This window comes from Oryctolagus cuniculus, chromosome 6 (assembly GCF_051225735.1).
Source record: "Oryctolagus cuniculus isolate XC-2025 breed Fujian yellow rabbit chromosome 6, ASM5122573v1, whole genome shotgun sequence".
NCBI classification, from domain to species: Eukaryota; Metazoa; Chordata; class Mammalia; order Lagomorpha; family Leporidae; genus Oryctolagus; species Oryctolagus cuniculus.
Window position 1 is genome coordinate 142946197 of NC_142872.1, and position 25144 is coordinate 142971340.

At 39.2% G+C, this 25144-nt stretch overlaps 1 protein-coding gene across 2 annotated transcripts in view; it reads right to left on the reverse strand.

Moving 5' to 3' along the window:
- Positions 1-372: 372 nt before the first annotated feature.
- The window catches only part of RAD21 (RAD21 cohesin complex component), a 34688-nt gene continuing 9916 nt past the window's right edge, over positions 373-25144 (reverse strand). For both annotated transcript variants that reach the window (XM_051843999.3, XM_051844001.3), the window contains exons 3-14: positions 21553-21682; positions 20250-20349; positions 11533-11639; positions 10370-10576; positions 9855-9980; positions 9401-9523; positions 7124-7347; positions 5243-5402; positions 4599-4744; positions 3346-3495; positions 2612-2695; positions 373-2098 (exon numbers count right to left, since the gene is read on the reverse strand). In XM_051843999.3, coding sequence (XP_051699959.1) covers positions 1907-2098; positions 2612-2695; positions 3346-3495; positions 4599-4744; positions 5243-5402; positions 7124-7347; positions 9401-9523; positions 9855-9980; positions 10370-10576; positions 11533-11639; positions 20250-20349; positions 21553-21682 — 1749 coding nt within the window. In that variant the 3' untranslated portion in view covers positions 373-1906. The remainder of the gene's footprint in view (positions 2099-2611; positions 2696-3345; positions 3496-4598; positions 4745-5242; positions 5403-7123; positions 7348-9400; positions 9524-9854; positions 9981-10369; positions 10577-11532; positions 11640-20249; positions 20350-21552; positions 21683-25144) is intronic.

A 25144-nucleotide genomic window follows, 5' to 3' on the forward strand; every position in this document is an offset into this window, starting at 1 on the left:
AGGTGCTTCCTCCTGGTCTCCCATGCGGGTGCAGGGCCCAAGCACTTGGGCCATCCTCCACTGCCCTCCCAGGCCATAGCAGAGAGCTGGACTGGAAGAGGAGCAACCAGGATAGAAATCTGGCGCCCCAACCAGGACTAGAACCTGGGGTGCTGGTGCTGCAGGCGGAGGATTAGCCAAGTGAGCTGTGGCACCAGCTTCAGATCACATAGTATTTTAGAGTCCTTCATGTTTCAGTCTCAGACTGTTTTAGAATGATTATCCTTGTAAGTTAAATGCTTTTTTTTTTTTAAAATGAGTCTGGCAATGCTAACTTTCCAGTTAGCTTTTTCATGGGAAACATCACCAACTGAATAAACTAATACTGTAATATTTACAGCTTATAACACAACTTTTATTAGAAAAGTTATACATAACATAGCATTAACTATTTTCAAGAACAATATTAAACCCAATAGGCAACAAAAACCAGACTAACAAAATGTGTAACAAGAAACTAATGACCTTTCTATAATCAAACATTCAATTATCTACAATGTCTTTTTACAAAAGGGGAAAATTCCATGGTTTACAGGCACATCATATGGAAATTAAAGCTGCAATAGCAATTTTGTACAATTACCATTCTCAAGAAACTGAATCATTAAAACAGTAATTACGAGTTCACAAATTTAAAACATTTCACATAATTTTAAATTATTGGGTATACACTGAAGTCTGTGTTTCAAAAAGTGATTTTTTTCCACAAAAGTGCCAACACTTAAGCTAGAACTTTCAGTGTAATTTTTCCCTAAAAAGTTAAAACATATTTTGATAATCACAATAGTCACATAATTTCTGGTGCTATCTGGTCTGTTAATAAAAGCTTTATTTAGATGTGTTTTTCACTTAAATTATAGGAAACCAGATACAGGATTTCAGTTGCAAAGCCATTAAAATAAAAGTTCCAAACACCGGAGTGTGCAGCACTGGAAAAAGATCAGTACTAACTTTTATAATAAATATCAGAGAAGCCATTAGTTTTTACAGCATTGTCTGCTAAAAGGTTAAGTCAACCACATGTATAATTTCCCATCCATCTGCCCTTTTGGTAGGCAAATCAATTTCTATTTTCATGATCTGAATATGCAAACAGATAGATCCAAGCGTTTTTTTTTAAAAACTCTTGATTTATAGCTCCTGGAACATTATAAATGTTTCCTATGGTCGTGTGACTCTGAAAAGTTTTGTCTGCTCACTCTAGAGCATTCCTAAAACTACAAACTCCAGGATACCAAAGTTCATAAAAGACTTAACTGGAATGATTCACAAAATAGAATACTTTAAACCGAGTCAGTCTTATCTTCTTATAGCCGACAGGAAGCAGCCACAGCACAATTTCACATACACCTTATTACGGAATTAGACTTTAAAATGTATCTCAAGATGACCTTTGCTGTTTCAGGTACTATTCCTACGTACAGTGTTTAACAAGACAACTGCCGTTGTTACTGGTGATGGGAAGGCTTTTTTTTGTTCCTGTCAAACAGTCTTCTTAAACTGTCAGGCATTCTTTTTAGATAGTTCTCCATCACTACATTGAAAAGGAAAACCTAAGATAAAAATTATGACTGGTACTCAACATTAGTACATGCACCGATATTGCACACGTGTGTTCTGAACTGTTTGAAATAGTCTTCTGGGGCACTGTTTCCTCCATCAGCACAAACATAACCATATAAAGCAGTTTCCTTTAAAGATGAAATTGATAAATTTAACATAATAGGAAAAAAATGAAGAGAGAAAAAGGCAGAGGCTTTGTACAGACAAAAACCTAAATTTTCTTGAAAGGTTTTGTGTGCCCTACACATGGGGGCGATTTGTATGCACTAGTGAAATAAACACTAGCTATAATGTTTCTACCTCCTCAAATAATATGGAACCTTGGTCCAGGTGTTGCGATGATGTCACTGTATGGTTCCTCCTGTGTCAGCTCAATAGCTTGCTGTTTTTTAAGAACCAAAAAGCTGTAGAACTTTGCTGCAGCTTGCTTTCTGTTCGTGTTTCGACATAACTCAAGCAAACTGATAGATTCAGCTCCAGTTTTAGCAAGAGCACGCTGCAAATAAAACCAAAGAGGTGATACATTAATTTAAAAAGGATGCCAATAAAAGTGAACTATATATTTTGTTGGCACTGTTGATGAACATTTTGAAGATCATACAATGGGGGTACATCAATAATCTAAAGAAGTCTAAGAAACAAGCAAATTGTTTTGATGTATTAAAATAACTCATTCCTTTTTCTATCTAATGGGATATACAATAGTAACATCTTGTTTGTGTTTGGTTCATTAAGGCCCAGGATTAAGTGAGATCTGATGCTGTAGCACGATCCAACAAATTTAATATTTTAATACATTAATTTTGCTCAACCAAAAATATGAATGTAGACTATTCAAGAGAACTATCACCACAGTTCTCAGGATAAACACAGGAAAAATATTCTTCTAGATGCTGGCCTAAAATAGTTTACTTAATTAAAATGTCTTTTTAAAAACTTTGTAGAGGTAGGGTTTCTGGTGATAACACCTTAACTTCTCTTTGAAGGAACAAAGATGACACTGACATACCTGAAGACCATGGAGCATCTGTTGGGTCCTTTTGTTCCACCTTCTTTCTTCCTGATCCTGGTCGCCCCCCAAAGCATCTTCATCCTGAATGAAAATGAGCCCCGCAAAAAGGTCACAAAACTCCTTTGCAGCAAACATTTGCCTAAATGTATGATTCTACATTGGTTTAGAAGGATATATGTAGTCCACAGATTGCTGCCGGTCATTGCAGCTTTTTATTCCTGGCTCATTAGGGAATTTATATGAGAATGGAAACCATGCCACTGAGAGTGCTTTTTTTTTCAATATATGTAAGGTGATTGCTATTCTGGTATAGTGAAAAGGAAATTTGATTCCCAAAGCACAAGCCTTCCCTCAGTCTTTTTTAAGCTAGTCATGTATCACTCAAGTTTAAAATGAAAACAGAAACAAAATCCAAACAGAGAAGAGGTTATGCTAGAGGCAGAGAATCCTCACAGCAGTAAAAGTTAACCATTGATCTCTTGATAAAGCTAGAAATCAGTATAGTTTCTTTACCAGGCCACAGGAATTCAATGAGTTACATAACACAGCAGAAAACTGATGTTTACTGATTAGCTATACTGCTAAAAATTTGGTTAAATCTGGCTTGTATTTAATTTAAACACTTTGATGTTCAATATTTATTAACCTCTAATATGAAATCCTCGCTGAAGACTTGCTGAAGATGTTAGCAAAATCTGAAATGAGATTTTATCTAATCAGTATCTCATTACCTCCTCCTCTTCATCATCTTCTTTCTCTTTTTCTTTCTCCTTCTCCTTCTCGGGCAGAAGTTCTAACTCAGGGATTAGCTGACAGATATTTGGAGGTTCTTCAGGGGGAAGCTCCACAGGTGGTATTTCCATCTGCTCCACCTGCTGAGGCTTCAATAAGAAAAAAGGGCAATGTTTTTTTAAATATGAAAATACAGTTTGCTGAAGTTTGGTAGAAGGAAAGAAATACTGGAGTTACAGTGTCCTTCTGCCCCTAGTACATCTCTTTTATTGTAAAGTTATAATATCAAGGTAATTTACAAAGAAATTAATGATTACCCTAAAAGATACAAAAATGAGACATTAAGTACTGAATAGGTCTATGTGAGAATTCTACAAACACAAAAAGAATTTTCTCTAGTAGCATTTTAAAAAATGGCAAAATTAAAAATGGTCTTTAGCCCAGGACTATAAACTGTTACATCATAAAACTGTCTTATTAGACTGTAAGTTACAATCATAAGCTTTGACTCTTAATAAAAGTCATGGAACTCTTTATTATCAGAATAAGACTCTCTGGGGCTGTCTCCTGAATTTCCTTTCTCTGGCTTAGTATATGTGGTTTAGAACATGAAAAATAAAGAAATGACCAGGAAAGTGGTATTTGAGTCACCTACTGCCTACCTGTTCCCATTCCTGAGCTCACACAGAAAAATGTTCCCACTGACAACTCCTTACCACAAGAGGGCATAGAGAACTAGTTCTTAAAATGTGCAAAAACTATTCTACTGTCATCTCTTGGAGGCACCAAAGGTTACCCAAAGCCTCCCTTTGCTCAAATTTATTCAACTGGAAGCCATAAAACAAACCCAACTACTTCCCTGTACTTCTTTAGTTTTCCTTTCCTAGTTGAACTTAATGTCAGCCAAAGTGAAGTAGCCACATAGTGTTACTTTTTTTCAGCTGATTATTAATAAAATTACCTAAAATTGTCTCATATTAGATATGCAGGAATATTCGCTAAGAATAAAGCAGAACCAAATTTGGACTCAAGGACTATACATTAGCTAAAGTTGCTCACTTTGATCACCAAAGACTATTCAAAGACAAATGGCGGACTCCTAGAATATCTCCCACTTACAGCAACTGTGTTTGTATCCTAAGTTGCCTTTATTCTGGACCCATTTTCTGCCTAAACCACCACACTTCAAAAGGCTCCTTAAAGACTACCTGCTACTGACTGCATGGCTTGATGAATGCACTTGCTTACTTACAGGTACCACAGGCTCTGGGTCTACTTGTCCAGCTTTCCGCTTAACTCCCTGAGGTGGGGGTGGGGGCATGGCTGACTCGTCCACGTTTGTTCTGCTTGTCTCCATTGTTTCCTGGAGGCGGCTTGGCTCTTCCATAATGGGTTCATCTGCAACATGAAGAGGAGACTTCAGTTATAAGATTTTGAACACTATGTTGTAATCATTTACTTTTAGAATACACTAACACATAGGTCCTTTCTCTAATGGAGAAAGCCTCAATTTTAGGTTGACAAAGATGACTCAATTTATACAAAACATAAAGGTAGCAGGGGTCTTAAAAGTACAAGTCGAATGTAGCACGATCCTTTAGCAAATTATCACTCAGTCCTGAACCTCAAATCTTTCCAAAGACAGTAAGCTTTCTTATGAGGGGATTAAAAAAAAAAACCTGGCACAAAAAATTTCTGAAATACACACTTCAGTGTCTTGTTAATACACACTACCCATGAACTTAAAAAGACAAATCAATCGGATCCAATGCATGTCCCTGTCCAAAAATTTTAAGTATACTCTTTCATCTTGACTTCTTTTACTTGAGCAATATAAAGGTAAACTTTAAGTCAAATATTTAAATTTCAACATGGAACTATTCAAACAGAACCAACCTATAACATCACGCTGCTGATGTTGCTGCTGCTGGTCCTCTCTAGGAACCTCTGGATTTTCAAATTCTTTGAGGAACTCATCCAAATTATCCGCCTCTCCTCCTTTCCTCCTTTTCCTAAGGTCTTCTGGTACAAGTGGTGTAAGACAACGTGTAAAGAGCTATATAAATAAGACAAATCAAATATAACATTATCTACATTAAATGAAAACACCATTGACATTGAGCTTTCATTAAGAATTGTAATCATTGTACAGCTTACATAATTTAGTAAGATTTTAACTTTACATCTTATCGTCACACTTAATCCCATCTTAAACTGATTTCTAATACAGGTTTTTAAATTCTAAATGCAGCAATTTTAGAAAAGCTGAAAATAAATTTTTTATTCATTATCTCTACTAAGATTTTTAATTTGTAAGCAGTTTATCTTCATATTACAAACTTAGTATTCAACCAAACTTGGCATCAAACTGGTCTTATACTGTGCTTTTTTTCATTTAATATATGGTAGCCTTAAGTACTATTTAACATATTTTTAATGGCTACATAATATTCTACCAAGAATGTGTTTGTGTATATATCACACATGAAATGTGGCTCGACTTTCTTAGAATTTTAGGGTTCTTATTACTCTATCTGTAGATAAAATATCATCAACATATCTACACAAGTGGTTTCCCCCCATTTTGAATTAATTTCTAACAAAAATTTCTAATGAGTCTACTGAATCAAAGAATAAATATCCTAAGAACTTTCACAGGGCCTATTGGGGGTGGCGGTGTGTGGAGATTCACATCAAGTCAAAACAATTTTCTTTCAGGAAAAGTAGAAAACCTCAAAAAGAATACAGATTTGAAGCACGGTATACATTAAGTTAATATATTAGTTCTTCACTCTCCTATAATTAACTATTAAAAATATAGGTGTCACCACCATATTTTAGATGAGGTTATATACTCAGCATACTGTAAGAAAGGTACTACACAGTTGACAAACGCTTGATCAAAAATGATTCAGGAAATAACCTAAGTGTCCATCATGTGTTGAATGGATTAAAACAAAAAGTACATATACTACTCAGGCATGAAAAATGACAAAATCTTGTGATCTGCAATAATATGGAAGAACCAGAAGTCATTTTAAATAAAATAAGCCAAGCACAGAAAGACAAATACTGCGTAAGCTCATGAAAGTTGAGTATAATGGTGGTTACCAGAGAATGCGGAGAACAAGGGCAAAGGAGAGGTGGGGAATATGCACTAAATTATAGTTTGGTAGGATTAAGAAGTTCTCCCTGATCTGTGGTAACTAACAGTACCTAAACGGTTATCTACAGAAATGAAACTGACACTTTGAGATGTGATGACTTTGAATAGCTCTTGTCTCAACTTTTGAGGAAGTTCATTTTTTTTCCATACTATATGTTGAACTCTTTACTTAGTATAGAGTTAATCTTACGTGTATACAGTAAAAAAGTAAAGAGTGGGAATGGAAGAGGGAGGGCAGGATGGTAAGAAATCACTGTGTTCCTAAATTTGTATATGAAATGCATGAAGTTTGTATACCTTAAATAAAAGGTTTCTGGGTGGGGGGGGAGGGAGAAAAAGTAAATACAAATAAGGATATGTATCATTCATTTTTCTAAATATGAAAACAACACTAGAAGAAAGGATTTTGAATGTTTATCATAAAAGAATGATAAATATTTGAGGAAACAGGAATTTTTACCCTGACTAGATTACACCACCTGTACGTGTATCAAAACATCACACTGTAGTCCATGAATGTGTATAAATTTTGTGTGTAGTTAGAAGTTTGAGATTTTTTTCTAAGCGCTACAATGTATTTGAAATAAAAATAATTCTGCAAACTCTACTACCTTTAGTAGTCTGTTATTCCACAGAGGCTGAGCAGGTAGAGAAAAAAGTTTTTCTACTCCTCCTGTCTCTTTCCACATCATCAACTTCTTGGTGGGTGGTGCCAAGTCCAGCGTCGTAACAATGTCAGAGTAATCACTAAGTTGGGCTCTAATTGTTTTGCTATCCAACTCTTTGACACTGTCAACAATTAGCTTCCTCTTCCTCTTGGCTTTTGTTTCTTTGACTGGAATAAAACAAAGCATAAAGTCATTTTCTTGGGAGGTCAGCATGGAATACTTAGCTACTAGACCTGGCATGACTACCTCCTCTGCTTTGTAAAATACTTAGTTTATCTGGCATATATTAAGCCTTCCATAAATGGATGCTAATACTGTAACTCTTATTAAAAAAGCTGTAACTCAAGTATGGCACTTATATGGGCCCAAGCCCAGTCAGATGGACCTCAAACTCCACCCTAGACACTTTTTCTATGTTCCTTTCTAGTCCTTGTGGCTTTATAAAGTAGACAAGGCATTATCTCAATTTTTTAAGAAGCAGAAATGATGGTAAGTTTTTATATATACAACATTTGTACTTCTTAAAGATTAAAAAACACAAAAGATGTTATACAGTGACAAATCCTCTCTCCGGCTACTGAGTTCCCTCTCCTAAAAGCAGAAGCTGAAGTTCTTACAATGGGCAAAGCCTGGCTATCTCATTTTACTTAATGCAACACCTTATCCAGACCTACACTTTACCTTTTTTACAGTTCTCTGTATTATGTCACTTTTCAAAGTCAAATAGTTTACTTAATAACCTGTGCTTCTGTAATTATTTGAGTTCCATAAGGATACAGATTCTTTTAGTTCCTAAAAAGAACCAGGCTTTGACCCGGCATTGTAGCAGAGTGGGTTAAGCTGCCACCACCTGTAATGAAAGCATCCCATATAAGCACCAGTTCAAGTTTAGCTGCTTCAGTACCAATCTAGCTCCCCGTTAATGTGCATGATATTGAAAGCAACAGAAGATGGCCCAACTGCTTGGGCCCCTGCCACCCAGGTGGAAGACCCAGATGAAGGCCCAGTCCAGGCAGCTGCAGTCATTTGGGGAGTTAAACAGTAGATGAAGCTCTTTCTCTCTGTGTATAACCACTATTCAAGTAAAATAAATAAATCTTAGAGGTAGGGGTGGTGGTATGGGGTGTAGGTGGTGGTGGGGAACCAAACCCAGGCTCAAAATAAGCATTTTTTAGAGACCAGAGGCTGAGGTCACAATTTTTGGTGACAGGTTATTCTAAGTAGGAAACCCAAAAAGTTAGTCAGTCTTGTTCTAAAGTAAAAACCATGACTTAAATTATTTTGTAGCTGGTTTCACACGTTCTACTCCCTGTTTCCTTAAATCATCTAGAAATTTTTTTTTTTTTTTTTTTTTTTTTAATTTTTGACAGGCAGAGTGGACAGTGAGAGAGAGAGACAGAGAGAGAAAGGTCTTCCTTTGCCGTTGGTTCACCCTCCAATGGCCGCCGCTGCAGCCGGTGCACCGCGCTGATCCGATGGCAGGAGCCAGGATCCAGGTGCTTTTCCTGGTCTCCCATGGGGTGCAGGGCCCAAGCACCTGGGCCATCCTCCACTGCACTCCCTGGCCATAGCAGAGAGCTGGCCTGGAAGAGGGGCAACCGGGACAGAATCCGGCGCCCCAACCGGGACTAGAACCTGGTGTGCCGGTGCCGCAAGGTGGAGGATTAGCCTATTGAGCCACGGCGCCGGCCCAAATCATCTAGAAATTTTAAAATACACATCCTAATTTTCTGTACAGATCTTAAATTGCCTCTTACTAAGAGCAATCACCCAATTAAACTAGTTTTGCAATGCTTTTAAATAAGCACTAAAATAAATAAATTACCAATTTCTATTTTGGTATTTCAAAGGTTTTATATAAAGCATTTTGAGGTTTTCCCAGACTGTAGCACATTATATCGAATCCAGAAATTTGGAAGGTAACAGATCAGCCATTGTTAAACTTTATTTTCAAATGCCCTGCAATGTTTTGCAACTGTTACACACGTGAGCCACTAACATCTTGGAACTCTGAAAGACCAATATACACACTAGCAGAAAGCTTGTTTTGTACCTTTATATTTCACAGCAAATTGTATATTCTACAAAATACTCAAATTGTAAACTCTGAGATGACAAAGCAGCTTAGTTACCTCCAATATCAGCAATCTTGTGGATAGGCAAGAGCCAGGACTAGGACCTTATGTTTTATGGCTTATAAATAAAGGTTTGTTTGCTCACCAGTGATATCAATAGGTTCCAGAGCAAATGCTTCTTCTTCATTTGGAACAAGTGTTGTTTGATCAGTCATAGTTGGCATTGGTTCAACGGGATCCACTGAATCAGGACTGTCAGGCCCACCCACTATTAAAAAAAAACAATGGTCACAAAAGTTTGGGTATACAACATATATTCTACAAATGGGAGAAAAAGTTTCTCCATGAAACTGAAAGAAACCCCATGGGTATTAAAAATAAAATAAAAAAAAAAATTCTACTTCTGAGAAAGTTCCTCCATAGTCAAACTCAAATGACAAAAAAGGGATAAGGACACAGGGTTAAACACAGAAGAAGGTGACACCTAATCAGTCATGGGCACTGTAGTCAAGGTAGGACTTGCAGTTTGAGACTTCAATGGTAAGTATCTTTTTGGATGCCATATAACCATCCCCAGAATGCTAATATGAAATGCTTACTTGATACATTATCATCCTCATCCATATCATCATGTGCAGGCTGTTCCGGCAACATCACTCCTGTCTCAGAGAGGGCAGGAGGATCGTCAAAGATACCACCATCATTATTACTAATGAGCTTGTCATCTGAAATAGGGAATGTAATATTTAGGTATAATTTGAAAATGCAAAAAATTTTTAAAAAGCAGCCAATTACTTAAACAATAATTTAAATCTGTATTCAATTTACATGTTTCTCTTCAACACAGTGTAGATAAGAACCATCTACAAAAAAATTTTTCATTTATTTGTATATTTTAGCTCATATAAAATATTTCAGATACCGGACATAGCACCTTCAAAACAATTAGGTATTGCACCAACATTTTTAGCTAGTTTTACAGAAAACTTTCATTGAACCAAATGATCACAAATCATACAAATGTACATAAATTCAAGACCCAGAATTAGCAACTTCTCCAAAACATCACCACTCAATAAAGAAATGTTGTAATTACCACTTTGTCATGACCTACCCAATATTCCACCATCATTTCCTTCTCCAAAATTATCATCCTTATATTGGTCTTCATATTCTAAATGGTTAATTTTCTCATTCAAATTGCTGGTGCTCTGTTCAGGTTCTAATAGGAGGTTGGAAGCATTATTGCTTCCCAACATGTCATCATCCTCAAAAGCACTGCCTTCTCTCATTATCTCACGATCATCCACTCCAAAGTCACCTAAACAAATTTTAGTAAGCCATGAAAAAGGTTAAAAATATCACTGTTACAAAAGACATTGGCAAATAATGTATTACAATTATGATGCTACATTTGCTTCCTAAAGTCTTACTTATCTTCAAATATTGAAACATCTAGTACCTAAATCTTATGAACTAATTCTTAAATTATACATGGCTATTAACTCTGGGGCATGACTAGCAAATTCAGACTTCACTCCAAATTGAGGTTATCCTATGTTAGATAAACCTAAATATTTGTTATATTAATAGCCAGACTTAAAACTTCTTAGGTATTTTCATCAAGAGAAGAATCTGACTTACTACCAGTTTTAAATAACTGCAGTTTCTGAGTAGCAGATTAGTTTATAAGTGAGCATTACTGGGGCCAGTGTGGTGGCATACTAGGTTAAGCCACTAGGTGCAATACTGGCATCCCATGTGAGTGCTGGTTCATGTCTTGGCTGCTCCATATCTGATCCAGCTCCCTGCTAATGTTCCTGGGAAAGCAGTACAGGACGATTAAAGTGATTGGGCCACCCATGTGGGAAACCAGGATGAAGTTCCTGGCTTCCACCCTGCCCAACCCTGGACTCTGGCCATTTGGGGAGTGAACCAGCAGATGAAGATCTCCCTCTACATAAATTTCAAGTAAATAAATAAACCTTTAAAAAATTGAGCACTGTTTTTACTAGTGAGACTTCTCACACAAATCAAAATACAGTTGTATTACCCTATGCAGAGCAGGAGCAGACAAAGAATGAGTTGTTAAGTTTGGTGCACAAATGGAAACAATGCTTAATACACTGATAGCAAGGCAAACTGTTTTCTTGATGAAAATTAACTAGACTTACAAGTCCATTAATATGAATACAACATATGTCTGGTTTTCTTTTTAAAATGCTAGCAGTGTCAAAAAATAACTACAGTATTATGACTAGAATTTGTTTCTTTTACCAAAGTCATTTTCTTGAAGGATACTGATGTTTCCAACTTCTTCCCTCATGGTTATCTCTTCCACTCTACTCTGGTTCAGGCTGAATTGTTGGGCCACATCGATGTCACTTTAAAAGAAGTTCAAATACACTTTAGTTTGAAATTTCACTAGCACATTCTGAAAATATATTAATTCTCTCTTTAAGGAAATGACATAATACAACTCACAAATTATTAATTTCATACACAAATTCCAAAACAATGCAAGAATGTGAATAATGTCAAAGTTGATTTGTATTTACATTTTGAAAACCACCAGTGATCAACAAGCAAAATATAGTAGGCTTGGGGCCTGCACTGTGGTATAGTGGTTAAAGTCACTGCCTACAGTGCCGGCATCCCATGTGGGCGCCAGTTCAAGTCCCAGCTGCTCCACTTCTGATCCAGCTCTCTGCTAGCACCTGGGAAAGCAGTGGAAGATGGCCTAAGTCCTTGGGCCCCTGCACCCATGTGGAGAACCGGAAGAAGTTCCTGGCTCCTGGCTTCGGATCAGCACAGCTCCAGCCGTTGCGGCCAACTAAGGAGCAAACCAGCGGATGGAAGACCTCTCTCTCTCTCTCTGCCTCTCCTCTGTGAAACTCTTTCAAATACATAAATATTTTAAACAAATTTATAATAGGCCAAAAATTACCAGGCAAAAAGATATATTACAAAGAAAAAAATATGAAATGATGGGCTAGGGAAGCACAGGTTTTCATCAGGTTGCTGCAACTGACAGGCTATGTGAACTCTGAAGTTCCTTGGCTTTTCTAAGACTCAGTTTCTCCAACAAGAATAACCTCATATAGTTTTAAAATATGAAGTAACAACATGAAATGTTGAATGCCAATCTGGAATACTATTTGCCAAATCCTGAAGGTAAATAATTCAAAACAAATTACTAACTTTGTTCAGTAAATAAACTGCAAGGAAAACACACAAGGACTACCATAGTCTGAGGAGACTTATGAGAGACAGCAATCAAATGCAATCTGCAGACTCCTGTAGCCCCAACTCAAAAGCGGTTAGGGAGAAGCCTATGTGACAAATGGGGGCAATAAAACATGGATAGGAAATTACAGTAAGGAATTACTAGTAAATTTTAAATGATGTACTGTATTATGCTTTAAAAAAATTCCTCAATTCTAGAGACAAATATTGATGCATCATAGATGAAATAAAACCATTTGTAGGCCGGCGCCGTGGCAACAGGCTAATCCTCCACCTTGTGGCACCGGCACACCGGGTTCTAGTCCCGGTCGGGGCGCCGGATTCTGTCCCGGTTGCCCCTCTTCCAGGCCAGCTCTCTGCTGCGGCCTGGGAAGGCAGTGGAGGATAGCCCAAGTGCTTGGGCCCTGCACCCCATGGAAGACCAGGAGAAGCACCTGGCTCCTGCCTTCGGATCAGCACAGTGCGCCGGCCGCAGCACGCCAGCCGCAGCACGCCAGCCATGGCGGCCATTGGAGGGTGAACCAATGGCAAAAGGAAGACCTTTCTGTCTCTCTCACTACCCACTCTGCCTCTCAAAAAAAAAAAAAAAAAAAAAGACCATTTGTTATTTAATCTAAAAATAATCCAGTAGAGTTCAGAGGTAAATTGGAGATCTATAAATGAAATAAAATGGTTAACGGCCAGTGCTGTGGTACGGTGGGTTAAAGCCCCAGTCTGTAGCCAGCATCCCATATGGGCGCTGGTTTGAGTCCTGGCTGCTTCACTTCTGATCCAGCTCTCTGCTTATGGCCTGGGAAAACAGTGGAAGATGGCCCAAGTCCTTGGGGCCCTGCACCCATCTGGGAGACCCAGAAGAAGCTCCTGGCTTCTGAGTGGCTTAGCTCCAGCCGTTGCGGCCATCTGGGGAACAAACCGGTGGACGGAAGACCTCTCTCTACCTCTGTAACTCTTTCAAATAAATAAAATAAAATCTTTAAAAAAAAACCCAGATTGGCTAAATAATAAATAAGGTAAATAACTGGGGGCTGACACTGTGCTGCAGCGGGTAAAGCCACTGCCTGCAGTGCTGGCATCCCATGTGGGTGCTAGTTTGAGTCCCAGCACTCCACTTCTGATCCAGTTCTCTGCTATGGCATGAAGGAGTAGAAGATGGCCCAAGTCTGTGGGCCCCTGCACCTGCACCTGCGTGGGAGACCCAGAAGCTCCTGGCTTTGGATTAGCGCAGCTCTGGCTGTTGTGGCCAGTTGAGTCAAACAGTTGATGGAAGACATCTCTCTCTCTCCCTCCCTCCCTCCCTCTCTCTCTCTCTCTCTCCCTCTCCCTCTGTGTATCTCTTTCAAATAAAAAAAAGTTAAATAGTTATATGCAGTTTATAATACTAATCTCTTTACTATTCAATGTGTTTAACAATTTCTATGATTAGGGCTGGTGTGGTATAGTGGGTTAAACTGCCAACTACAACACCAGCATCCCACACAGGTACTGGTTACACTCTTGACTGCTCCACTTCTGATCCAGCTCCCTGTTAATGACCAGGGAAAAGCAGTGAAGATGGCTCAAGTACTCGGGCACCGGCACCCACTGAGAGACCAGGATGAAGTTCCTGACTTAGGCCTGGCCCAGCCCTGGACATAGCAGCAATTTGAGTGAACCAGTGGATGGAAGATTTGTTTCTAACCCCTTCTCTAACTCTGCCTATCAAAATACATATATACATCTTAAACAATTTTTCTAAGGTGTAGCAGGTTAATCTTCCACCCGTGGCACCGGCATCCCTTATGGGCGCCGGTTCTAGTCCTGGCTGCTCCTCTTTCCATCCAGCTCTCTGCTATGGCCTGGGAAAGCTGTAGAAGATGGCCCAAGTGCTGGGGCTCCTGCACCCGCGTGGGAGACCCAGAGGAAGCTCCTGGCTTCGGATCAGCACAGCTCCAGCCATTGTGGCCATTTGGGGAGTGAACCAGCGGTTGGAAGACCTTTTTCTCTGTCTCTCCCTCTCACTATATGTAACTCTACCTCTCAAATAAATAAATAAATCTTTAAAAAAAAATCTTTTTAAACAAAATGAAGGAAGTATAAGGAGGGAGCAGACATTTGGTTGGCAGTTAAGCCACTGCAGTCTCACATCAGAGTGCCTACGTTTGATTCTCAGTTCTGGTTCTTAATTGAATTCCTACCAGTGTAGACCCTGGGAGCCAAAATTACTCATGTAATTGCCTCCCTACCAACCATGTGGGAGACCTGGTTATACTCCTGGCTTTTGGCTCAGCCTAGCTCTGACTATTGTGGGCATTTGAAGAGTGAACACCAGGGGCTGGTGCTGTGGCGCAGCAGGTTAAAGCCCTGGCCTGAAGCGCCGGCATCCCATATGGGCGCCGGTTCTAGTCCCGGCTCTCCTCTTCCCATCCAGCTCTCTGCTATGGGCTGGGAAACCAGTAGAAGATGGCCCAAGTCCTTGGGCCCCTGCACCTGCATGGAGACTGGGAAGAGGCACCTGGCCCCTGGCTTCGGATCAGCGCAGCTCCAGCCATTGCGGCCATCTGGAGAGTGAACCATCAGATGGAAGACCTCTCTCTGTCTCTACCTCTCTAACTCTTTCAAATAAATAAAATAATAATAAAGTAAAAGAGTGAGCACCAGCAGATGTGAGTTTGGTCCTGCTTGTTCTCTCTAGCAATTAAACAATCAAACAAAAAAATCAAACAAAAAACTAGCCCAATAGTGTCTAGCACTAATTACCATACACACATATGGGGCCGGTTTTGTGGCATAGCAGGTTAAGCTGCTGCTTGCGATGTTGGCATCCCATATAGCAGTTATGGTTTGAATTCTGGCTGCTCCATTTCTAATCCAGCTGCTTGCTAACATGCCTGTAAACAAGGAAGATGGGCCAAATACTTGGGTTCAAGAAACCCATGTGGGAGTCCAGGATGGAGTTCCTGGCTTCTGGCTTTGGGTTGGCATAGCCCTGGCCACTGTTGCTTTTCAAATAAATGAAAATAAATCTTTGGGCAAAAAACCATACAATATCAAAATAGGTCACAAATTTACACTAAACAGGTGCCACAGATCATCCCAAAAGGCAGAGAAATTTGTATTAAGGTAAATGGGGTGTGGTGTAGAAAGTTTTTTGGTTGTCAAATAGGCTACTCCATCTCTTGAAAAGTTTTAGTCACAGTCCCAATTGTGGGTGATTCTGGAGCCCAACGTGGGACCTGAACGCATAAGGTGAACAAGGGTGTGTGTGGGGGGTGGCAACCCCCTCTGCTAGGTGAAGAGTACCTTTGTCTCACTGTAGGGACTCCCACTGTGCACTGGGCCCAATCCCTCTCTGCAAGTGAAGAGGGTATCTCTGTCTCATTTCTAGGGACCTCTGACATGGTTGTGGGTTCCCCATGTAGACATGGTGAAAAACGGCTCTCCACATTTTCTAACTTTGCTTATCTTTCTGCATTCCACTCTGTCCCTTATGTAAGTAACCAGCCAGGCCGCGGGCTGGAGAAAAAGAACCCTGGGTTTGGGTGTGCTCACCCTGCAGAGTGTGCACATGTGGACCTGCACTGGCTTCCTGCCAACACGCAAAACCCTGTAGAGGAGGGGCTTTCGTGCACGGTGGTGGCAGCGGACACTCCAGTGGCTTCAACCTGGACTACAATCAATGCCATGGCATCCTGTGCTTCGCACTCCGCACCCTAGCCTGGGACCTGCACTTTTGCCATGGGCCACTGTGCAGGAGGGGGCAGTGTCCACTCTAGCATGTCCAGCCCTGGCTCTGCCAGCACCCACATGGACCTGCTGCTGCGAAATCTGGACAGAGATGAGAAAGATTTTCACAGAGGGCTAGCTTCTAAGTATTCTAAATTCATTGTAATGTGTTTTAAAGACAATTTATGTGTTTTCTGAGATTAAAGCTCTAAAAGAAGATTGAGAATTTTGGCTACATTCCTGGGCCTTGCATTTTCAAATCAAGTATGCTTTCAATTGTTAATTCTGGGACTGGAGTACTGATTTGGTTGCCTGGAAACATGTTAGCATCAGGGAGGTGGAGTGTCAAACATGGCGGATGCTCCATTTTCCACCATGAGGATGGGCAACAGAATCAGCCTCAAGATGGCAGCCCCCATGGTCTGCAGGTTCAGCACACCTGATTAATAGAGTGATATATATAAATATATACATATTATATGTATTACAGAACAAAAATCGCTTGGTCAAATGTTAAAGGAATTATAACTAATGTAATGTATCCATGTCAAATGCTTAAGGATAATCATGCTTGCAAAGAGCTGCTTCTGTTTTCATCTTCTCAGGTCCTACAAAGAAACTGTAAAGTTGTATAGCTCGGCATGTAGGATACAGACTCACTTCTAAGGGTACAGTTTAAAACCTTGCCAGGGGATCCCAAATCCCCTTGGGCTAGATGGTAAAAATTAACATCTGAAGTTTTAAAGTGATCATATTAAGTAGGATTAATCATATGGATAGGATTAAGTTTTAAAGTGGTCATATAGACAGGATTAAGATTTAAAATGTTCATATAGATGGGACTGTTAACGTGATCATATTAATAGAATTAAATGTTTACTGCTAATAATAAACAGAATTAAAGAGGAGTAAATGCTCCAACACGGGAAGCAGTCCATAGAGCAGACTCATAGAATGGCAACTGCTCTAAGCAGCACTCAGTAACCTCAGAGTCAGCCCTTAAAGGCATCCTGGTCTGGCTAAAAAGGCCCACAAGAGCATTTCAGGCGTGAAATGCCAGGACACTTGTGTAAAAAGTGTCCCTACATGGAGAACCTCTGGGTGAAACTCCAGTGGAAAGAATTAGTCATGTACTTTTCTCTGAAGAGAGGAGAGAACATCCACTTTGCTTATGGCTTTGTCTGATTCAAAAGGTTTTCACAGCCTAGGCAGCTCATGTCAAGAGTCTTGGGTGATCACTGACGCCATGCATAAATGTTAATTGTTAATTAACAACAGGAGTCACTGTGTACTACCTTTCCATACAGGACCTCTGTCCTCAAAGAGTTACAGTATTAACATTAACGGTAAAACTGGTTACCAAAGATTTACCTTTAGTGTGAAGTATTCTTATGTGTCATAAGCTCTAGTTATGTTTAAGTGTTAAATTCCATTGCCTGCATTCTTAGGCATTTTTTTTAAAGTTTATTAAGTGCCTCAAATGTGAACTCTTGGACCCAAGTCTCTCTGTGAGATTCCTAACTTGTATGTTTTAACATAAGGTCAAATACAGAGTACAGATTGGTTAAAGGCCTCAGGACTACTAATCAGACAATTATTTCACTGCCCCTTATGTGCTAAACCTTTGCCTAAGGGACAAGTTCTTCTGTATCACACTAAACCCAGAATCTGGGAAAACAAGGATACAGAATTTCCCCAAACAAAACTCAGGTTCCTAAACTAGAGGTAGATTTCCTAGGATATGTTCTAACTCCAGAAAAGTGTGCTCTTTCAATCAAAAGAAGGGAAGCTATTTTTTATATTTATGGTCTTCATTGACTAAAAAGGCATCTAAAGATATTTCTGGAAACAGCAGGATTCAGTGGAGTATGGATTCCAAGCTTTAGTATACAGCTTTAAAAAGCACTGATGAAGACAATGCTGGAAAGGGTAGCTACAGTTGTTCCAAATTAAGGGGCTTCTAACAGAAACTCCAACATTGGGAATTACTGATGGCAGGATTCTTTGGAATATGGATTCTAAGCCTTTGTATTTGTTTTAAAAGGCCCTGACACAGACACACTGTGCTGGACAGGGGAGCTACAGAACGTGTTCCAAGGAATTAAGGAGCTTTTAACAAAAGCTCCAACATTAGGGAATTCCTGAGTAAGCCATTCATATAAAGATCCTCTTCAGATCAGTTGCAGCTTAAATGAAAGGGACTTTACCAGATGCTACAGACAAGTGAAATTAGGATTAAACATCTACCTCTTAAGTCTTCACAGGTGAACTAAAAAGACATGTCTGGTTGTTCCTGTTAGCCAATCAGAGATCTTAAGCAAAAGGTAAGTAAAGCCTTTGCTTTCCTCACATCAAGACTTGTGCTTGCCTCCTCTTTTGATTCTCTCTGGGAACTTTTACTGACAATGAAACTCCTAATGTGTTCTTCTATTATAATGCTCTATGCTTAAGCTAAATGGGTTTATAATCTATCACCACCCACTATCTGGGAGTCTGTAAGATATGTTCTTTTCATCTTAAAGGGGCACTCCAGTTGCAATTGATCTGGTTCCAGTTTTGCTTGTGCCAATAAACTAACTTACATGGTTCAGAACTTCTGGGAATAACTGACCATAGAGGGTACACACACATTGGCGATGACCGAGACTGCTCCAGCTCACAAAGCAAATTCATTTGATGAGCAAGAGAATTCTAGACCCAAGAGAGGCAGGGCCTGTACTATGCCCCTAATAAGCAGGAAGCAGCTACAGAAGATGTGATGATTCTATGCCCTTCAACATCTTTTAGGATTAAGGGAATGGAGTCTCTGAAGGGGGAATGATGTAGGCAAGTATATAGGATTAGGTTTGTGAGCTGAAAGACCATACCTTCACCATGCCCCCTGTGTGATCCCATGCCCCTCCCTGACCACACTTGTGCACCCACCTGCCAATCAGAACACAGTGGGCTCAGCCCCTTTTCCCTTCTTTTTCCTCCCTGTCTTTAACCCTCACACTAGGCACTCTTCAAGTTAACCCAAAGCTTACTGTGGGTTTTGGCTTGTTGCGTGCCACACTAAGTAGGGTCATATCCACCCTAAAACACAGCGGGGAGATGTGGGTGATCTTGTACCTGCCTGCCTAGCTCATGCAGGTTAGCCTGACTGCTGGCAGGCTGCAGATGCTCTAGGCACATTCCCCGCCCCCCACTTCTGCCAATCAGGTAAACTCCTCCCAGGTGTAGCCCGGGTCCATCAGGAGAGCTACTAGCCTACGTGACCTTCTAGCTGACTGGAGAAGCACCAATATCAGCTTCACCCTATAGAATTAGTATTGCCCTGAATTAGTTAGTTACACTCCTTCTGCCTGCCCTTTAAAAGGTGTGCTTGGTCGTTAATAAGGCAGACATGTTCACCGCAACTTGTCTCCAGTGCCTCTTGTTAAAGAACGTTAAGTCCCACCACCACGACAGTGTGTGGGCCCTCGCCTGCACCCAATCATGGTATGATAGCTGGGACTTTAAGGACATGAGAAGAGGGAAATATATTACAGTAGTCTGCTATAATAGTCATTTCTATGCTCTGTCCTCTTAAATATGTGTTGTGACAATGACCCTTTTCTGTACTTCATAGTTATTTTATCTTTATTAAACAAAAAATGCACAAAATTCTGGCTCTGAGTATACCTAGACCAGGAAGAGAACCAGTAGTTGACTTTTATACCTCTTAAAAATATCATCAAATGTTAGTCTACTGATGTCATCAAGTAAAGCACACACATGGAAAACTACACGCTTTGGTCCTAAGAACATCAGAATTCTCATATCTTAGATGTGTTAAAAAGTTGACATTCATGTGATTTTCTTCTAGAAGAAACACTTTCTAGGTTTTATATACATATATGTGTACACACACACATGCACACAATTATCCTAAATGAAAGCATGTACATTTCAGTTACATATTAACTCAATTTCAAAACATTCAAATGAAAACTATAGATTTGGAAACCAGTAGTATGTTTTTGGTCTAATAAGTAAATAACTAAAAAGGAAAAAGACAAACATACTCTAAGTCAGGCAGTGGCTGATCAAAATCATGAAATTCTTCTGGTAAAGTAATGGCATTGTAAGCTGCTTCACGGTTTTCTTCAGGAAGGTCAACAACACCTGGAAAAGAAAAAAAGCTTGAAGGACTGACTACACCACAGATTATCTAGGGACCAGAGGGAGACAGAGTGGTTACAATTTCCTATGATTATAAGAAGAATGGTAACAGATACAAAGTACCTTGAAGCACAGTACTTCTGTTTTTCCATCATAAACCATTATACTTGTTTTATTAAAACAAATTAAAGCAGTAATTTATACACTAAGTTGATGAATCTTTAAAAAGACACATTAACAAGTAAGTACTAATGACAGTTTTCTACTTAAGCATGAAATTTGACGGAAAATGACTATAAAGGAATACTGTAAATGTTAAAAGAAATTGGTTATTTTAGGGAGAGTGGGATAACACAATTTTACTGTTTTTTATATTTTACTCTACATTATCAGCTATCTGTAAAATGTATTACTTTAAAAAAGATAAAAAAGTGCTATGGTGTAGTGGGTGAAGCCACTGCCTGCAGTGCCGACATCCCATGTGGGCACTGGTTTGAGTCTCGGCTGCTCTACTTTTAATCCGGCTCTCTGCTGTGGTCTGGGAAAGCAGAAGATGGCCCAAGTTCTTGGGCTCCTGCACCTGCACCCAGAGGAAGCTCCTGGCTTCAGAATGGCGCGGCTCTGGCCTTTGTGGCCAACTAGGGAATGAACCAGCAGATGGAGGACTTTCTCTCTCTCTCCTCTTCTCTCTCTGTGTAGCTCTTTTAAATAAATGAATAAATCCTTAAAAAAAAAAAAGAAAAATAGGGGCTGGTGTGGTGGTGCAGTGGCATCCCATATGGGCACAGCTTCACAACCCAGTTTCTCCACTTCCAATCCAGCTCCCTGCTAATGGGCCTGAGAAAGCAGCAGGTGATATAGCCCAAGTGCTTGGTGGGTCCTTGCACCTGTGTGGGAGACCTAGAACAAGTACCTGAATCCTGGCTTCAGCCTGGCCTAGTTCTGGCTGTTGTAGTCACTTGGGGAGTTAACCAGCAGAGGGAAGACCTCTGTCTCCCTCTCTCCGACTCTGCTTTTCAAAAAAATAAAATATTAAAAAAGAAAAAATTGGCAAAAGTAAACAAAGAGCATGTTATTTTAAACAAAATGCACTTAGTGATCATGTATGGTAAAAATCATTCAAGATATCACAGCTTTTTCCTAAAATATTTTCCTTTTAGATAAAATGTTAGATCTCAAATTCATTAGAATCAAATTCAACGATACCTGGCCGAAAAGCCATCTTTATCTTAATGAATGCTTCATTACAGTCTGCAAGAAGATATTTGGCTTTCCTGTGATAGATTCGAACTACTCCCAGTAAAAGATGTCCCGATGTTCGCAATGCCATCTTCACCTACAAAGAAAATATTCATATTATGTACTTTCCAGTTAATTGTACAGTTTTAAAGGTAATCATTAGAGGGAATTTTTACTTTCCTTGTATACCCTTTATTTTTAAAATTTGCCTTCTAATCAACTATACTTTCTTATTGTCTATCTGAATTCCCCAAGTATCCTGAAAAGATAGATTGCACAGTAATTCATGAATTAACATAGACATGGGGGCTGGCACTGTGGCCTGGCCTGAAGTGCTGGCATCCCATATGGGCGCCAGTTCAAGACCCGACTGCTCCACTTCCAATCCAGTTCTCTGCTATGGCCTGGGAAAGCAGTGGAAGATGGCCCAAGTCCTTGGGCCCCTGCACTTGTGAGGGAGACCCAGAAGAGGCTCCTGGCTCCGGATCAGCATTGCTCCGGCTGTTGTAGCCAACTGGGGAGTGAACCATTGGATGGAAGACCTTGCTCTTTCTCTCTCTGCCTCTCCTCTGTGTAACTCTTTCGAATAAATAAATAAATCTTTAAAAAAAAAATAACATAGACATGAAGGTAGTTACCAAACTACTCTGTTCACAGATATGAAGCAGAAACTCAACTATTCCATCCAATAAGTCCTCTGTACCCTAAGGAGCCTGTGATACTGTGGGTTACCAATCCACAGCCACTGCTCATTGCTGGCAAACTGAAGGCTGATTGTTTCAGAAGCAAATGTCTCCAGGCTTGAAGGATTACCTCATTCTTCTCTGCTAATATTTGTTATTGAGTAGGCATGTATCACAGTTCAGCCAAGAAGTATAAAGTATGACAGATTTTCTGAGATTTTCCCAACAAGAATGTATCTCTTTCTTCTTTCCCTCTCTTCTGCATTTTAACTAGGTAGGGCTTAGAGCTGCTTGCAGTCAACAACCAGAATTTGTTCAGCCCAAACTACTGAACCAATCCTAGATCTTTCTCATTCCAAATTTCTAGTTAAGTAAAAAGCCACTCATTGTTTAAACCACTTTTCATTGAGTATTTTTACTTGATTGAGGGAAACAGAAAGAAAAACAGTACTCATCTTTTTTCACTAGAAAATACACCCCTCCATACTGCCCACCCCCCTCCAGCCTATTTTCTTTCAAGGCAGATCTTGATCAATGCTAATGTGAAATCCAGTGTGGGGTGAGAATCAGCTGGGAAAAGAATGACAAGTAAACATACAATCTAAAGTATTCAACATTCCTGTGGCTATAGTCAGGAAAATTTACTTTGAGAACAAGATAATCTGAATGCAAACTCTGCCAGATCATCTCCCAAATCATAATGCATAAAGTTGGGAAACATTTGCCCAAAATTTAAATTATGATTAACATGTTACTTATAAAATAAAGTGTATTTTTGTATTATACATAAATGCTCCACAATATTCTAAGACTTATGACTCTGACTCTGTATTTATGGCCATTTCATATAGTTTACAGCAAGTATGAAGTTTACTGCTAAAATTTTTAGGTATCCCAAATTATAACAAATTTGTGATAAAATCTAAGACTTGCCAGATGATAAATCCGTGATACAAAATTAACTTCCAATTAAAATTGCTAACAGAAAAACACAATCTCCTTTTATGTGGTTTTAGTAAATTTAAAATTTATATTTTCATCTAAGTTAGAGAAAAAAATCTCTTTCATCATTTCCTTGTCTATATTATTTGAATTATATAATTCAAAAAGGTGTTTGCAAAAGCTTTTTTTCTGGATTAGTTTCATTCAGAGTTTAGCCTATGAAAATGTAAAAGGAAATATGACACTTTTACAGTCAGTGCAATGAAGACCACAAGCTATATATATTCAGTGACAGTTCTGCAAAGGATGATGGTGACTCTTTCAATGGGTGAAAAAGAGAACAAGCACACTAACTTGCAGTTGCAATGGAACCACATACCTGACACATGTTCTAAACAATGAAACCAACACTTCCCCACAAAAAACACACAATAAAGCAAACAAATTTTCAGGTCAGTTGATTCTGTAGGAATATCTTAAAAATAAAAACCAACTTAGAAATTATTTTTTAAAATTAAATTATTCATTCGCTCTTACAAAACACACTGCAAGCTTTTACATTATTCCTATACTGTATGCTGTGCTTTATGGCTGTTAATGTGTACCTTCAGATGTCAGACTATCTCATACCTAATGCAGATGCAAAGTACTCTGCACATACTACAAAAAATCTATTATCCTTTTAATTCGAAACTCTCTTGATACTAGTTTATAGATAATAAACGATTAGCCACAAATATCAATTTCAAGTACAGAGTACAATCATTTACTTATCTCAGTAAGCATAAACTCTAAGAAAATAGAAAACACATTCTCATATAATTTGACTAGCAGTGCAAACTCATGTTATGTCACTAGAGAGTACACTGTTAATGCACATCAAAAATCTTAAAAGATCAGTTTATCACTGGGCCCATCTATTATATTCCTAAAAATCTTTAAGGAAAGACTGAGAATGTGATGCGAAATGTAATAAGAAATTCTACTAAATGGGTAAACAAAACCTCTATAATCCTACCACTTACTGAAAATGTTAATACTTTGTTAGGCCTTCTAGGCTTTTCTGTAAGTATGTACAGAATATATTTTATTTGTGCCAAGTGTGCACATGCACGTGCACAAGCTGTTTTGTGTGTAAAAACAGCATTAAAGTACACTGTTACATGACTGGATTCAGGTCAGCTCTGTTCACATCTCTGTCAGTTTTCTTTTCAAAAATGACTTTTTAAAAACAGTTTAGGTTTAGAGCAGAACTGGGAATGAAGTACAGTGATTTCCCATGTACCCCTGTGCCTCTACATACAGTTTCCTGTATTATCAACATCAGCATCAAAGTTATAACTTATAAATTTGACCAGCACATCATCACCACCATGAGTTCACAGTTTGTTAAGATTCATTCTTGATATAGTACATTCTTTAAGTTTAGATAAATGTATAATGAGATGTTTCATCAGTATAGTGTCAGGCAGAATAGTTTAACTGTTCTTAAAAAAATCCTCGGGGCTAGTGTTGAGATGTAGCAGGTAAAGCTGACGCCAGCATTCCATATGAGTGCCAGTTCCAGTCCCGGCTACTCCACTTCTGATCCAACTCCTTGTCACAGCATCAGAAAGGCAGCGGAGGATGGCTCAACTGCCTGATCCCTTGCTACCCACGTGGGAGATTCAGATGGAGCTCTTGGCTTCCAACTGGCCCAGGACTGGCCATTGTGGCCATCTGGAGAGTGAACCAGCAGATGGAAGAGCTCGGTCTCTCCCTCTCTATAGCTCTTTCAAATAAATAAATCTTCAAAACAAAACAACAACAACAAAAAACCTTTGGGTTTTACCTATTCGTCTCTCCTTTTCTTCTCTAATCCCCTCCATCTTTTCATGTTTCCAGAGTTTTGCCTTTTCCAGAGTATCTTACAGCTGGGATCATAAAGTAGCCTT